This window comes from Pristiophorus japonicus, chromosome 4, assembly GCF_044704955.1.
Source record: "Pristiophorus japonicus isolate sPriJap1 chromosome 4, sPriJap1.hap1, whole genome shotgun sequence".
Classification (NCBI taxonomy): domain Eukaryota; kingdom Metazoa; phylum Chordata; class Chondrichthyes; family Pristiophoridae; genus Pristiophorus; species Pristiophorus japonicus.
The window spans coordinates 142,614,268-142,630,593 of NC_091980.1; the positions used below are offsets into that span (position 1 = coordinate 142,614,268).

At 43.9% G+C, this 16,326-nt stretch overlaps 1 protein-coding gene across 2 annotated transcripts in view; it reads left to right on the top strand.

Annotated features, from left to right (window-relative positions):
• The window catches only part of LOC139263090 (ran-binding protein 17-like), a 918,854-nt gene that overhangs the window by 640,011 nt on the left and 262,517 nt on the right, over positions 1 to 16,326 (top strand). For both annotated transcript variants that reach the window (XM_070878629.1, XM_070878630.1), the window contains one exon: positions 4,018 to 4,100. In XM_070878629.1, the coding sequence (XP_070734730.1) occupies positions 4,018 to 4,100 (83 nt within the window). The remainder of the gene's footprint in view (positions 1 to 4,017; positions 4,101 to 16,326) is intronic.

Sequence of the window (16,326 nt, forward strand, 5' to 3'; positions counted from 1 at the left end):
TGACATGCCCTTTGCCTGCACTGGCTCAGCTGCCATTGGAATAAATATTTTGAAATCAGCTGCAGGTGTAAATGAACGATTGCGCAGGGAAACTTAAGTGAGCTAATTGGTCTCACCACATTAAAGGAGATCATTGTGAGCACAGCTGATCACGGAAATACCTGTCAGTCATCCGGGCTGTTTCATTGACTTTTATTATATAAACTGGAGAATGGCATAGAGCAGAGAATGGGGGCAGGATGTGGGTCCCTGATATTACTACAACAGCTGCCTCTTAAGAGAACTTTGTTTATCATTTAAAGTGTATTGCAACAGGTCTCTCTACTGAGGAGAATGAGGGTCCAACATCTTCGGTAATGCCTGAGAGGTGTGAAATGCAAACACTAAATATAGTCATGCCTGAACTGTTCAGATGATTTGGCAAAAGCATCACTGGAGGTAACCCAGTAAGTTAAGGATATGAAGTGTTCCTCAGCTGGAGGTTACATGGGAGGCCGCTGATGGACGCTGGCGATTGCCATTGTCTGCCCTCTTGGCCTGTACGGGTTAGCAATGCATGTTCACCATTGTGGGCCATTGCACACCTGCCCCATGCAATCGGAAGTATCAATCAAAGTGGCAGTGCCCCAGGTATACGTTTTTAGTAACTGCATGCACAGCTCTTTTTCCAGATTGCACTTCACGATATACTTGGGATCAAGGCATAAAGAAAAGAAAGAACTTGTATTTAGGACATCCCAAAGCTTTTTTGAAGTGTTATTACTGTTGCAATATAGAGAAATGCAGCAGTCATTTTTCACACAGCAAGGTCCCACAAACAGCAGGTAATCTGTTCCAATGAGATTGGTTGACGGATAAATGTTGGCTGGAACACTGGGGAAAACTCCCCTGCCCTTCGAACAGTACAGTGGGTCTTTTACATCCACCTGAGAAGGCAACAGGGTCTCGGTTTATTCCAAAGGCACCACTCCCTCAGTACTGCACTGGAATGTCAGGCTAGATTATGTGCTCAAATCTCAGGAGTGGGACATGAACCCACAACCCAAGAGTACTGCCACTGAGCAAAGGCATGAATAAAATATCCAAATCACAGATGGTAGAGTAGTACGCTGGACTGTGCTTACTATTGGAGGTTCTGTAGATTAAGTGTCTGCTTGGCTCAGTTGGTAGCACTCTTGTGTCTGAGTTACATTATGTAGTCATGTGGGGCTGATATTCCTGCCATTGAACATTTTTCATGTCTACCTTTTCATTAAAATTAGCACACAGGACTATCAACTTCTGATTCTCTCTTCTGCAATGGTTAATGCATTTATTTATTCAGCGAGTGATTGATTGGATAAGACAGTCGATATTTGCTGTGAATAGACTTTTTATGGTCAGAATGGGACTGAATTATTAAGAGAGACTTGTCCAGACAACGTGGCAAAGCAATTAAATCCAATAGAACGCTGGATTAATAACCAGAAGTTATGACAGATTAGAGAAATGCATGAAACATGAAATGGGATAGATAAAGGTAAATCCAGATTATTACTTCAAAATATCCCAAGACGATACAAGTGGAAATGAATGAAATTTAGAGCAGATATCTTTGCTTAAAGAGAATAAAAGAAAGACTTGCATTTATATAGCGCCTTTCACGAACACCGGACATCCCAAAGTGCTTTACAGCCAATGAAATACTTTTGGAGTTAGTCACTGTTGTAATGTAGGAAATGCAGCAGCCAATTTGCACACAGCAAGCACCCACGAACAAACGTGACAATGCCTCGGTTTAATGTCTCATCTGAAAGATGGCACCTTCCGACAGTGAAGCACACCTTCAGTACTGCACTGTAGTGTGAACCTCGGTTTTTGTGCTCAAGTTTCTGGAGTGGGCCTTGAACCCACAATCTTCTGACTCAGAGGCGAGTGTGCTACCCACTGAGCCACGGCTGATACAATGGTTGGAATAATCTACCAAGAGAGTTAACAGAGGCAAAAACACTGAGGTTATTCAAAAAACTATTAGTTGCCATGATGGGAGAATTATTGGTACTAGAGGCCATGCCCTTAGTGAGCAGAGATTATCACAGAATGTAGCACCACTGAAGAATTTCTCCCCTACCAGTTTTTCTCTTTCTCTTGTTTTCTTTCTCCACAGTTTTCCCCATTGCAACTGTACTCAGTGCCAACACATAATATGTACTAATACATAACGTTCTCATCCTGAATGGTCTGAAGTGAAACCAATCTTCTAATCGAAATTAATATGCACCTTAATCCTCTGCATTTCACATCTTGCACAGTAAACCTGCAAAGTGTGATTCAGAGCATCAGGTAATGATTAGCTGCTATTGACACCACTTAACACAAAGCATGGTGAAATAGTAGACCCGACACTAGATATGTTCAACCAATGCTGCGCAGCAATCAACCAAGCCGATGGAATGTTGAATTACCCAGCCAAAACAGGACACAGATCAGAGGAAATCGTGACCAAACTGTGCAATGCTCTGGTCAGACCAAAGCTTGAGCACTGTGTGCAGGTTTAGTCAGCAAAACACAAGGGACACCTTCAAGGGCCACTAAGATGATCTCCAGTGTTAGAATTCTGAGGGAAGACTGGAGAAACTTGTGCTTTTCAGCATGGGAAGGAGGGATATGAGAGGCAATCTTATCGAGGTATATAAGACTGCACATGGCAAATCCAGAATATTACTTTAAAGTAAAATTGCGAGGATAGAATACGAGGACTTAGGTTTAAAGTAGTAAAAGGCACATTTAAAACTGAGATCAGGAAATTCATCTTCACACAAAGAGTGATTGACACATGGATTATCCTGGCACAATTTAAGAAACAATTAGATGCTGCAATGGAGGGACTTTTGGATAATGGATTAAGGTGGACCGAACAGCCTTCCTCAGCCGAAATAACTGTCTAATGATTTGGTGAAATAGGTGAGATAGATATAGAGCCTAAGCCAAGTAAATGGCTCTTAATCATTTTAAAATGTGTGATTTCTCTCAACAAAAGTCACCATTTTCGCTCTGTTTGATACAGTATTTTAAAATATATATTATATTGAGGTTCAGACATCCCCAAACCCTGGAAAAAAACAGGCCACAGAATCCATATTCCCATTGCCGCAGTATTTAATTGGGATTGGCACAGGAATTGTTTTTGAGATGTTGCAGAATTCTAGCGGGCCTGATCAGAGGAATGAGCTATGATGGGCCAACCACCTTTTCTTATTCTTAACTTTTCTTACCTTCTTGTGCAACAATAAGAGATTTTTATTTCATTTTAAAAGCATCATCACGCAATTGTGCAATTAACTGCACATTAAAAATGTGGCCCATGGTTGCCACTGTGGCCAGGTTAATGGTGGCTGAAGAAGTCCAATTCAATTCTTCATTAACACGAAAACGTAACCAATATTTTGGATCCTAGCAATATAGCTGGAGCCTGCTGGATGTACTTCCCCCTAATGCAAATACCAGTCTTACTGGTATCTCCAGTACAGCAGCACCCAGAACTGTCTCAAAAAGGTAACTAGCCATATTATGAAATACAGATTGAACCTCCCTTATCTGGGACTCCCTTATCCGGCACCACCCCTCGTCTGGCACCATTCCCGGCCGCTCCGACAGGAACAAATTGAAGTCCTTCCTTGCTGCCAACTCCCACAATTGCTGGCCTAACCCCACGATCCATCACCACACCGCCCCCCCGCCAGTCTCTCCGCTGCACTCCCGCCCCAAGCCAGCCAGCCTCGATATCCCCTTGCTCAGTACCTGTACCATCCAATTTAACGTGACCACCCCTCGTCCAGAAAAATCCCTTATCCGGCACAGGCCAGGTCCTGAGGGTGCCGGATAAGAGAGGTTTAACCTGTACAACCTAAAATAACATCATTTAAAATGTAATGAGATGGTGAAGTTTCCCCTTAGTTTTGAATGTAATAAATACTCTTTGTGTGTTCAATTGACTGTCGTCAGCAATCTATTGAGTGTGTTGTTTATATATTGTAGGTCACAGAGGTTAAATTTTGAAGTGTCATCCCCGAATGGAATTCTACTGTTCAGAGAAGCCAGCAAAATGATTTCAACTTATGGTATGAAATTCGGAACTCCTCTGCTCAGAATGGTGTGTGTTCGTGTAAGTGTGTGGGTACATGTGTGTGAACATATGAGTGTGAGTGGGCATGTTGTAACTGTTGTATGAGTGTGAGCATGTCTGTGTGTCTGGGCATGTGTGTGTACATCCATGAGGTATCATTCTGATACCTTACTCATAAACACTCAAAAAATATTTAATTGATAAATTTGTTTGAATAAATTGTTCACTGTCGTGAGAGTTCAAACCCCAGGGGACACAGGTCAAAAAATTATGAAGGTAAGAGTAAGAAAAGAAGTCAGGGAGAACTTTTCCACCAAAGTGTAAGACAGTTTTGAGATACATTTCCAGGGGTCATCATGGAATCTGACGATATAAATGGGATCAAGACATAACTAGATGCATTTTTAAGAAGAGAGATGAGAAGGTGGGTACATGGGACTGATTTATGAAAAATTGATGGGTTTGTTGAACCCAACGGCCTTTTCCTGATCCTGAAAATTCTAATTGCATTACCTTAAAAGATGCGAGGGTGCATCCACCAAGGAATGGAGGTCAAGCATCAGTGGGTGTGGGCCAGTTGAAAGAGAGCAAGGAGCGATGACCATGAAGAGAGGCAAGGCAGGGGGCAAGCAGCAGGTAAAGGCCAAGGCCCATCACATACAGGCAATCCAGGCCTCATGGGCAGTAGCTGGGGCTGGTGCAGTTAGGTCTGCAATATTCTGACTGGCATTATCCATCTTAATTATGGCTTGCCTCATTTTGTATGTTGCTGGGCTGTACTCAGGAACTCCCACAGTGGCTGAAAGGGAGCTGAGTCTTTGCTCATTGTATCATGTTGTTTTTCAGACTAGAAACACCCAACTCAATCAGAAAGCTTGCACATGAGACTTCAGCTGAACAGACACGAAAGAGACAAAATATATATATTATATATATGGAACTAGTTTAATTAATTAATAGAAGGATTTTGAAGCAAAGTGATACATTTGTATTTGTTAGAATATATTGCACACATTATCTGAAACGGTTTTCTTTGCAAGGGAGAGCTGTTATAATTTTAACTCATCTTTGTACATTGCACTGTGAATCTTCATCGCAAACAGCGCAGTCATTTCATTAAGAAGTCAGTTCTTGGGTCCGAGGCTCAGTCCCCAATCTGTGCTGAACCAATGCAGCCATTAAGGACACTAGAGTTTGTCTCAGTGCCTTTGGACACGTCCTGATTGTTATCCAAAGACCCCCTGCAGGAAAGTGGGAGAGAAGAGAATTGAGCTCTGCTGTGATTTCTCCTCTCCTCCTCGCCACAGTCAAATAATCTCCTGATTGTTAACTTCTACTCAAGTCACACATGGAGAATGAGCCTTTGGACAGGGCACTAGACGGTGGTTGACAATCCTGGGACCTTAGGCATTAAGAGTTGATATTTTCATGAATCCCTCCAATCAATTAATTAAGAAATTACTATTGGGAGGGGACTGTGTGATTTGTGAGGTTAGACACTGACTTTTCGCCTTTGGAACCTGGGTTCAAATCTGAATAAGGAAAATAGGAACAGGAGTAGGACATAAATATACGATGGCCACTAACAGATCAAATAAAGACTTTAGGAGCAATTTCTTTACACATGGAAGCAGAAAGCATTGACGCATTTAAAGGAAGGTTTGATACATACGTGAGGCAAAAAGGAATAGACGGATATGGTGGGAGAGTAGAAACACCGGCAGAGATCAGTTGGGCCAAATTAACTGTTTGTGTGCTGCAGATTATATAGGAACAGGAATAGGCCATTCAGCCCCTCGAATCTGTTCCAACATTCAATTAAATTATATCTGATCTGTACCTAATTCCATTTACCCTTGATATCCTTACCGATTAAAAAAAATCTATCAATCTCATCTTGAAAATTTGAATTGGCCCAGCATCCACAGCTTTTTGTGAAAAAGTGCTTCCTAATTGTTCTGGATTCCCTCACAAGAGGAAATATTTTCTCTGCATCTGCCCTATTGAATCTTCCTATCATTTTAAACACCTTGATTAGATCACCCCCAACCTTCTAAACTCAAGAGAATACAAACCAAGTCTAAGCAACGCACTCTCATACTTTAACCCTTTAAGCCCACATATCATCTGGTAAATCTGCACTGTACCCCCTACAAGCACATTATCCTTCCTGAGGTGCGGAGCCAGAACTGAACGAGGTCTAGCAGGTCCCATATCTTCGATCACTCTTATAGATGGATCCGAACTCCCTTTACCTTCAAGGGCCTCTTCACCAGCATTGATATCTCAATAAGGTTTCAGTAATGTGCCCAGGATAACAAACAGAACAAACTTTCCATTAATTGTTTTAGCTTCTGGAATTATCCTACACCTCCATATTTTCTCTTCCCTCATCTTCAACAAGCAACAGAGCATCAGAGTGTCAAATCACGATTTATCTTTAACCAAGTAATTTAATTTATTTAACTAAAGATGAACAAGCAAATAAAAAAACAGTACTATAATGCCTCTGTACATTTAATAAATATCCAATCTAGTTGAACCAGAACAGCTTGTATTTGTAAAACACCCGTAACTTGGAAAAACATCCCAAGGTGCTTCACAGAGGCATAAGGAAAAATTGATGTGGATCCAAAGAAGGAAAGATTAGGTGAGGTAACCAAAAGCTTGGCTGAGGAGGTGAGCTTTGCGGAAGGTCTTAAAGGAGGAGAGGGAGGTGGAGAGATGAAGGGTTTTAGCGAGGCGCTTTCAAAGCGTAGGGCCGAGATAGCTGAAAGCATGGCAGTCAGTGATGGGGTGAAAAGACGGGAGTGATGGGCAATCGTGACTTGTTGCAGGATAGGGAGCGGGCTGCGGTGTTTCTGATGACCTGAAGTGCACAGAGGGTGGAGGGTGAGAGGCTGGTCAGAAGAACATCAGAGTGATCTAGTCTGGAGGTGATAAATGTATGTAAGGGTTTCAGCGACAGGTGGGCTGAGGTAAGCTTGGAGGTAGACAATGCTATGGAGGTGAAAAAAGATGGTCTTTGTGATGGAAAGAATATGGATTTAGGAGCTAAGCTCAGGGTCGAACAAGCTACTTGAAAGGAACACAATAAAAGTTTACATTCTAAATGCTAAGCTGTTCTTCTGTAAATAATTTTCTTTGTGCATGTCATACCATGGTTGGACCTGTGTCAGTCAAATCTATATCTCTCAGAAGTTCCAAACTGACTTTCTAATTTCAACAACGACAGCTCCTTAAATATCCCTAAAAACATTTACTGGAACTCTCGAGTTTGACTCATCACTGATAGCATTCAAATACAACTGTCTATTACCCATATAACTAAATAAATCACACCGTATGTATTTGTTCAAAAGTCGTATGGAGCTTCCTGAAGGCAACCCATGATCTTAGCTACATTTGCACTGAGTTAAACTTAGAGCAAGATTTTCACTGTAACTTTTTTATCATTCATTCTTGGGATGTGGGGGTCACTGGCAAGGCCGGCATTTATTACCCATTCCTAGATGCCTTTGACAAGGTGTGGTGGACCTTCTCCTTGAATGACTGCAGTCTGTGTGGTGAAGGTGCTTCAACAGTGCTGTTAGGTGGGGAGTTCCAGGATTTTGATACAGAAACAATAAAGAAACAGCATAATATGTTCAAGTCAACTTGAAGGGGATCTTAGAGGTGATGGTGTTCCCATGCACCTGGTGCCCTTCTCCACCTAGGTGGTGGAGGTTGCAGGTTTGGGAGGTGCTGCCTAAGAAGCTGTGGCGAGTTGCTGCAGTGAATTTTGTAGATGGTACACATTAGAGTCACAGTGCGTCGGTGATGGAGAAAGTGAATATTTAAACAGATGCCGATTAAATAGACTGCTTTGTCCTGGATGGTGTCAAGCTTCTTGAGTGTTGTTGGAGCTGCAGCCATCCAGGCAAGTGGAGAGTATTCCATCACATAACTGACTTGTGCCTTGTAAATGGTGGAGAGGCTTTCAGCAGACAGGAGGTGGCCGATGTTCCCACTAAGGTGCACACGTGCGTGACTGCGCAGTAATCTGCAAGGTCCTGCGCAGGCTGCTCACCGACTTTTACATTGTAAATGCCGCGCATGCGCAGAAATTTAAAGGGACCGCGCATTGAAAGAAACAGACCCTGCAGAACAAAGCACAGCTTAAAGGAATCATTGGAGGTGCCTAGGTAAGAAGCGGGAAGAGGTCCTACAAGCTGAATTTAGGGAGCTAGGAGTTAAATTAAAAAGTAGGACCTCAAAGGTAGTAATCTCTGGATTGCTACCAGTGCCACGTGCAAATCAGAGTAAAGGGAGCAGGATAGTTAGAATAAATACTTGGCTTGAGCAGTGGTGCAAGAGGGAGGGATTCAAATTCCTGGGACATTGGAATCAGTTCTGGGGGAAGTGGGACCTGTACAAAATCGACGGTCTGCACTTGGGCAGGACTGGAACTGATGTCCTAGGGGGTAACATTTGCTAATGCAGCTCGGGAGTGTTTAAACTAATATGGCAGGGGGATGGGAACCTATGCAGTGAGATAGGGCGAAGTAATATGGAGTCAGAAACAGGTGGTAGAAAGGTAAAAAACAATAGTGGAAGGCCGAGTAAACAAAGGCAAGAAACAAAATGGGCCACACTATATCATAATTCTAAAAGGACAAAAGGTGTTAAAAAAACAAGCCTGAAGGCTTTGTGCCTTAATGCAAGGAGTATCCGTAATAAGGTGGATGAATTAACTGTGCAAATAGATGTTAACAGATATGATGTGATTGGGATTACAGAGACGTGGCTCCAGGATGATCAGGGCTGGGAACTCAACATCCAAGGGTATTCAACATTCAGGAAGGATAGAATAAAAGGAAAAGGAGGTGGGGTAGCATTTCTGGTTAAAGAGAAGATTAATGAAATAGTTAGGAAGGACATTAGCTTGGATGATGTGGAATCTATATGGGTAGAGCTGTAGAACACAAAAGGGCAAAAAACGTTAGTGGGAGTTGTGTACAGACCTCCAAACAGTAGTAGTGATGTTGGGGAGGGCATCAAACAGGAAATTGGGGGTGTATGCAATAAAGGTGCAGCAGTTATCATGGGTGACTTTAATATGCATATAGATTGGGCGAACCAAACTGGAAGCAATGCGGTGGAGGAGGATTTTCTGGAGTGCATAAGGGATGGTTTTCTAGACCAATATGTCAAGGAACCAACTAGGGGGGAGGCCATCTTAGACTGGATGTTGTGTAATGAGAGAGGATTAATTAGCAATCTCGTTGTGCGAGGCCCCTTGGGGAAGAGTGACCATAATATGGTGGAATTCTACATTAGGATGGAGAATGAAACAGTTAATTCAGAGACCATGGTCCAGAACTTAAAGAAGGGTAACTTTGAAGGTATGAGGTGTGAATTGGCTAGGATAGATTGGCGAATGATACTTAAGGGGTTGACTGTGGATGGGTAATGGCAGACATTTAGAGACCGCATTGATGAACTACAACAATTGTACATCCCTGTCTGGTGTAAAAATAAAAAAGGGAAGGTGGCTCAACCGTGGCTATCAAGGGAAATCAGGGATAGTATTAAAGCCAAGGAAGTGGCATACAAATTGGCCAGAAATAGCAGCGAACCCGGGGACTGGGAGAAATTTAGAACTCAGCAGAGGAGGACAAAGGGTTTGATTAGGGCAGGGAAAATAGAGTACGAGAGGAAGCTTGCAGGGAACATTAAGACAGACTGCAAAAGTTTCTATAGATATGTAAAGAGAAAAAGGTTAGTAAAAACAAACGTAGGTCCCCTGCAGTCAGAATCAGGGGAAGTCATAACGGGGGAACAATGAAATGGCAGACCAATTGAACAAGTACTTTGGTTCGATATTCACTAAGGAGGACACAAACAACCTTTCGGATATAAAAGGGGTCAGAGGGTCGAGTAAGAAGGAGGAACTGAGGGAAATCCTTATTCGTCGGGAAATTGTGTTGGGGAAATTGATGGGATTGAAGGCGATAAATCCCCAGGGCCTGATGGACTGCATCCCAGAGTACTTCAGGAGGTGGCCTTGGAAATATCGGATGCATTGACAGTCAGTTTCCAACATTCCATAGATTCTGGATTAGTTCCTATTGAGTGGAGGGTAGCCAATGTAACCCCACTTTTTAAAAAAGGAGGGAGAGAGAAAACAGGGAATTATAGACCGGTCAGCCTGACATCGGTAGTGGGTAAAATGATGGAATCAATTATTAACGATGTCATAGCAGCGCATTTGGAAAGAGGTGACATGATAGATCCAAGTCAGCATGGATTTGTGAAAGGGAAATCATGCTTGACAAATCTTCTGGAATTTTTTGAGGATATTTCCAGTAGAGTAGACAATGAAGAACCAGTTGATGTGGTGTATTTGGACTTTCAGAAGGCTTTCGACAAGGTCCCACACAAGTGATTAATGTGCAGAGTTAAAGCACATGGGATTGGGGGTAGTGTGTTGACATGGATTGAGAACTGGTTGGCAGACAGGAAGCAAAGAGTAGGAGTAAATGGGTACTTTTCAGAATGGCAGGCAGTGACTAGTGGGGTACCGCAAGGTTCTGTGCTGGGGCCCCAGCTGTTTACATTGTACATTAATGATTTAGACGAGGGGATTAAATGTAGTATTTCCAAATTTACGGATGACACTAAGTTGGGTGGCAGTGTGAGCTGCAAGGAGGATGCTATGAGGCTGCAAAGTGACTTGGATAGGTTAGGTGAGTGGGCAAATGCATGGCAGATGAAGTATAATGTGGATAACTGTGAGGTTATCCACTTTGGTGGTAAAAGCAGAGAGACAGACTATTATCTGAATGGTGACAGATTAGGAAAAGGGGAGGTGCAACGAGACCTGGGTGTCATGGTACATCAGTCATTGAAGGTTGGCGTGCAGGTACAGCAGGCGGTTAAGAAAGCAAATGGCATGTTGGCCTTCATCGCGAGGGGATTTGAGTACAGGGGCAGGGAGGTGTTACTACAGTTGTACAGGGCCTTGGTGAGGCCACACCTGGAGTATTGTGTACAGTTTTGGTCTCCTAACTTGAGGAAGTACATTCTTGCTATTGAGGGAGTGCAGCGAAGGTTCACCAGACTGATTCCCGGGATGGCGGGACTGACATATCAAGAAAGAATGGATCAACTGGGCTTGTATTCACTGGATTTCAGAAGAATGAGAGAGAATCTCACAGAAACGTTTAAAATTCTGATGGTTTAGACAGGCTAGATGCAAGAAGAATGTTTCCAATGTTAGAGAAGTCTTGAACCAGGGACAGTCTAAGGATAAAGGGTAAGCCATTTAGGACCGAGATGAGGAGAAACTTCTTCACCCAGAGAGTGGTGAACCTGTGGAATTCTCTACCACAGAAAGTTGTTGAGACCAATTCACTAAATATATTCAAAAAGGAGTTAGATGTAGTCCTTACTACTAGGGGGATCAAGGGGTATGGCGAGAAAGAAGGAATGGGGTACTGAAGTTTAATGTTCAGCCATGAACTCATTGAATGGCGGTGCAGGCTCGAAGGGATGAATGGCCTACTCCTGCACCTATTTTCTATGTTTCTATGTTTCTTGCCGCTGAATACCAATTTCTGACCTCGAGTGAATTGAATTAAGGGTACCTCTACGAAGCTAAAACAACACACAGCAACTGTGGCTATTGAGAATCTGACAGTCAAGAGATTTCGCTGTTTAATAAGGGTCAGGAGCTTTGTTCATGGAACTTCAACTTGAATCATATTGCACAATTCAGTGTCGTCATGATTAGTGATGCAATGAGGGTTTTGCCAATATCTCAGACCTTTTTAAGCTGTGGTGAACTTTGCATTAAAAATAATACTTCTGAAGTTTTACACTTTTCCTCATCCACACTTTTCTTTAAAGCCTTTTGATGTGAGTTGTTGAATGATGAGGCTTTCAGCAGTGGTTATTTGGGGTGTATAGTCAAACGAACCACACCAGAACAAAGAAACTTACTCAGCCAGAAACCCCTTTGCAATCCGGCTTTAGATTTGTCAATGGTGCTTCAGAACCAGTACTACGGGATTAGTTCCTAATCTGTGGTGAATTGGTGATCTCTTTGAGAGAGAAAGTCAGATTGGGCTCAGCTGTGATGCATTCCAACAACAACAACTTGCATTTATACAGCGCCTTTTCTGTAGCAAGAAGTCCCAAGGCGCTTTCACAGAGGCGTGAGAAAAAGTGGGCAACAAACTGAAGTAGTAGAGCCTAGAGGAATCCAAAGAAATGGTCCCCAGCACGAGGGTAAGTGTTTAGGAGGGGCATCAGAAAGGTTCATAATCATGGGGGTTTGGGGGTAGGTGGACAGGGGGAGACTGGGTTCGGAGGAGAAGACCAAAGTTTCCACGTGGAGTCCAAAGCAGCACACCTCCTTCTCCTGGCCCTCAAAGAAATCAAACATATATTTTTAAATTTCCCTTTCTGGGCCAGCTCTGGCCCTGGATCCACTTGCTGCCAGGTTAACCACGACTCTGCTGCCTTCAAGGCAGTATCCCAAGTGCCTGCCATAAAAAGAGCAGGTTAAAATGACATCAGTTCTGCAATTTGCCTTGGTGGGATTTGAACTCGCGACCTCTGAGCTCTTAATCTAGTACCATAACTACTAAGCGACTGAGGTAAATGGGAGAGAGGAAGTGTTTAGTCGTGATGCTCCGGCCATCATCATTGTGGGGCAGGTTTGATGGAACAGCTGGTCTTTTCCTGCCCATCATTTTCAAATGTTCGTAGTAGGGTTTCAGGGGCTAGGCCCTGATTTTAAGTGCTCAGTCACCTGGTTTCCACCTGACGAGCAGGATTATCATCAGGGCTTCGAAGCTTGATCAAAGAGGTGGGCCTTGCAAGAGGAAAGAGATGTGGATGGGTTCAGGAGTTCTGAATCATTAAGTGGCTTAAGGCAGGGCCAGCCAAAGTGAAAGGAGAACACAAGATCAGAATCAGAATTATGTAAAGTTCTGTGGGGGGGCGGAGGGTTACAGAGATAGGGAGGGAGGAGTCCACGGAATGATTTAAACAAAAGGATGCAAGTTTTAAATTGGAGGTGTTGGGGGACCAGAAGAAAATGTAGATCAGAGACCTATTTCCCGCACTTCTGCTCTCACCCCTTCCCCTCCCTCCCAGAACCATGATAGGGTTCCCTTTGTCCTCACCTTTCACCCCACCAGCCTCCACGTTCAATGGATCAGCCTCTGCCATTTCCGCCACCTCCAGCGTGATCCCACCACCAATCACATCTTCCCCTCCCCTCTCAGCATTCCAAAGGGACCGCTCCCTCTGCGACACCTTGGTCTATTCCGCAGTCACCCCCCAACAGCCCCTCCCCTTCCCACGGCATCTTCCCGTGCTAGCGCAGGAGATGCATCAACTGCCCTTTTACCTGCTCCCTTCCCACTATCCAGGGCCCCAAACACTCCTTCCAGGTGAAACAGCGATTTACTTGAAACTTCTTGCAGCTTAGTATACTGTATTCGCTGCTCACGATACGGACTCCTCTACATTGGGGAGAACAAACACAGATTGGGTGACCACTTTGAGGAACACCTCCGTTCAGTCCGTAAGGGTGACCCCGAGCTTCCGGTCGCCTGTCACTTTAATTCCCCGCTCCATTCCCACTGTGACCTCTCTGTCCTCGGCCTCTTACACTGTTCCAATGAAGCTCAACGTAAGCTCGAGGAACAGCACCTCATCTTTCGAATGGGCACTTTACAACCTTACATAAGAACATAAGAATTAGGAACAGGAGTAGGCCATCTAGCCCCTCGAGCCTGCTCCGCCATTCAACAAGATCATGGCTGATTTGGCCATGGACTCAGCTCCACTTACCCGCCCTCTCCCCGTAACCCTTAATTCCCTTATTGGTTAAAAATCTATCTATCTGTGACTTGAATACATTCAATGAACTCGCCTCAACTGCTTCCTTGGGCAGAGAATTCCACAGATTCACAACCCTCTGGGAGAAGAAATTCCTTCTCAACTCGGTTTTAAATTGGCTCCCCCGTATTTTGAGGCTGTGCCCCCTAGTTCTAGCCTCCCCGACCAGTGGAAACAACCTCTCTGCCTCTATCTTGTCTATCCCTTTCATGATTTTAAATGTTTCTATAAGATCACTCCTCATCCTTCTGAACTCCAACGAGTAAAGACCCAGTCTACTCAATCTATAATCATAAGGTAACCCCCTCATCTCCGGAATCAGCCTAGTGAATCGTCTCTGTACCCCCTCCAAAGCCAGTATATCCTTCCTTAAGTAAGGTGACCAAAACTGCACGCAGTACTCCAGGTGCGGCCTTACCAATACACTATACAGTTGCAGCAGGACCTCCCTGCTTTTGTACTCCATCCCTCTCGCAATGAAGGCCAACATTCCATTTGCCTTCCTGATTACCTGCTGCACCTGCAAACTAACTTTTTGGGATTCATGCACAACGACCCCCAGGTCCCTCTGCACCTCAGCATGTTGTAATTTCTCCCCATTCAAATAATATTCCCTTTTACTGTTTTTTTTCCCCAAGGTGGATGTCCTCACACTTTCCGACATTGTATTCCATCTGCCAAAACTTAGCCCATTCGCTTAACCTATCCAAATCTCTTTGCAGCCTCTCTGTGTCCTCTACACAACCCGCTTTCCCACTAATCTTAGTGTCATCTGCAAATTTTGTTACACTACACTCGGTCCCCTCTTCCAGGTCATCTATGTATATTGTAAACAGTTATGGTCCCAGCACCGATCCCTGTGGCACACCACTAACCACTGATTTCCAACCCGAAAGGGACCCATTTATCCCGACTCTGCTTTCTGTTCGCCAGCCAATTCTCTATCCATGCTAATACATTTCCTCTGACTCCGCTTACCTCTATCTTCTGCAGTAACCTTTTCTGTGGCACCTTATTGAATGCCTTTTGGAAATCTAAATACACCACATCCATCGGTACACCTCTATCCACCATGCTCGTTATATCCTCAAAGAATTCCAGTAAATTAGTTAAACATGATTTCCCCTTCATGAATCCATGCTGGACTCAACATCGAGTTCAACAATTTCCGACCATAACCTCTACCCCTATTGTTTCAGGCGGCAACTGTTGCTGATTCTGCTGTGCCCATTTACAACATTTAATCTCTCCTGCCTCTCACCCTATCACAGACCCTCCCTTTTGTTCATTCCTCCCCTCCCCCCTTTCCCTGCCTCTGCACCTACTTAAAACCTGTTACATCCCCAACGTTTCCAGTTCTGACGAAGGGTCTCAGACCTGAAACGTTAACTCTGTTTCTCTCTCCATGGATGCTGCCTGACCTGCTCAGTATTTCCAGCATTTTCTTTTTTTATTTCAAATTTACAGCATCCGCAGTATTTTGCTTTTGTAGATCAGAGAGGATGGGGATGGTGAGCAAGCGATACCTGGTGCTGTTCAGGATACAGGCAGCAGAGTTTTGGATGAGCTAAAGTTTATAGAGCATGGAGGATGGGACGCTGCCCAAGAGAACTTTGGAATCATCAGATCTGGAGGTGATAATAGCACGAATAAGAATTTTGGTGACAGATGGACTGACACAGAGGCAAAGTCAGGAGATGGTATGAAAGTGGAAGTAGGTGGTCTTTATGACAGAGAAGATATGGGGTCGGAAGCTCAGCATGGGATCAAATAGTCTAGTTTATTTAGGTCTAGTTTAGACTGAGACAATGGGCGGCAAGGCAGGTAGCATCACTGGTAAGGGTACCGAGGTTGTGGTGGTGGCCAGAGATAATGGCGTCAGTGTTTAGCTGGAGGAAATTGTTGCTCAATCAAGACTGGATGTCGGGCGTACAGTTTGAGAGCAGAGTCTGTAATGGGTCAAGAGATGTGGAGAGCTGGGAGTCATCAGTGGATATATAGAAGCTAACCCCATCTCTGTGGTGTTTGTAAGAGACACGTCTATCTGTTAAGCACCCTAGACCTTTTTTATTACGTTGAAGGTGCTATTTAAATTCAAATTATCGTGGTAGTGGCTATGACTGGCATCTATGGAACCAAGCAATAAAATCCCTTAAAGAAAAAAGGGAGAAAAAATTCCCCTGGGCCTCTACTGTTTCTTTTTTTGTTCTTGGGATACATGTAGCACTGGCAAGGGTTACCCATTCCTAGTTGCGCTGAGGGCATTACAAGTCAACCATGGGACTGGAGTCACATGTAGGCTGGACTGGTAGGGGCGGTCGGTCCCT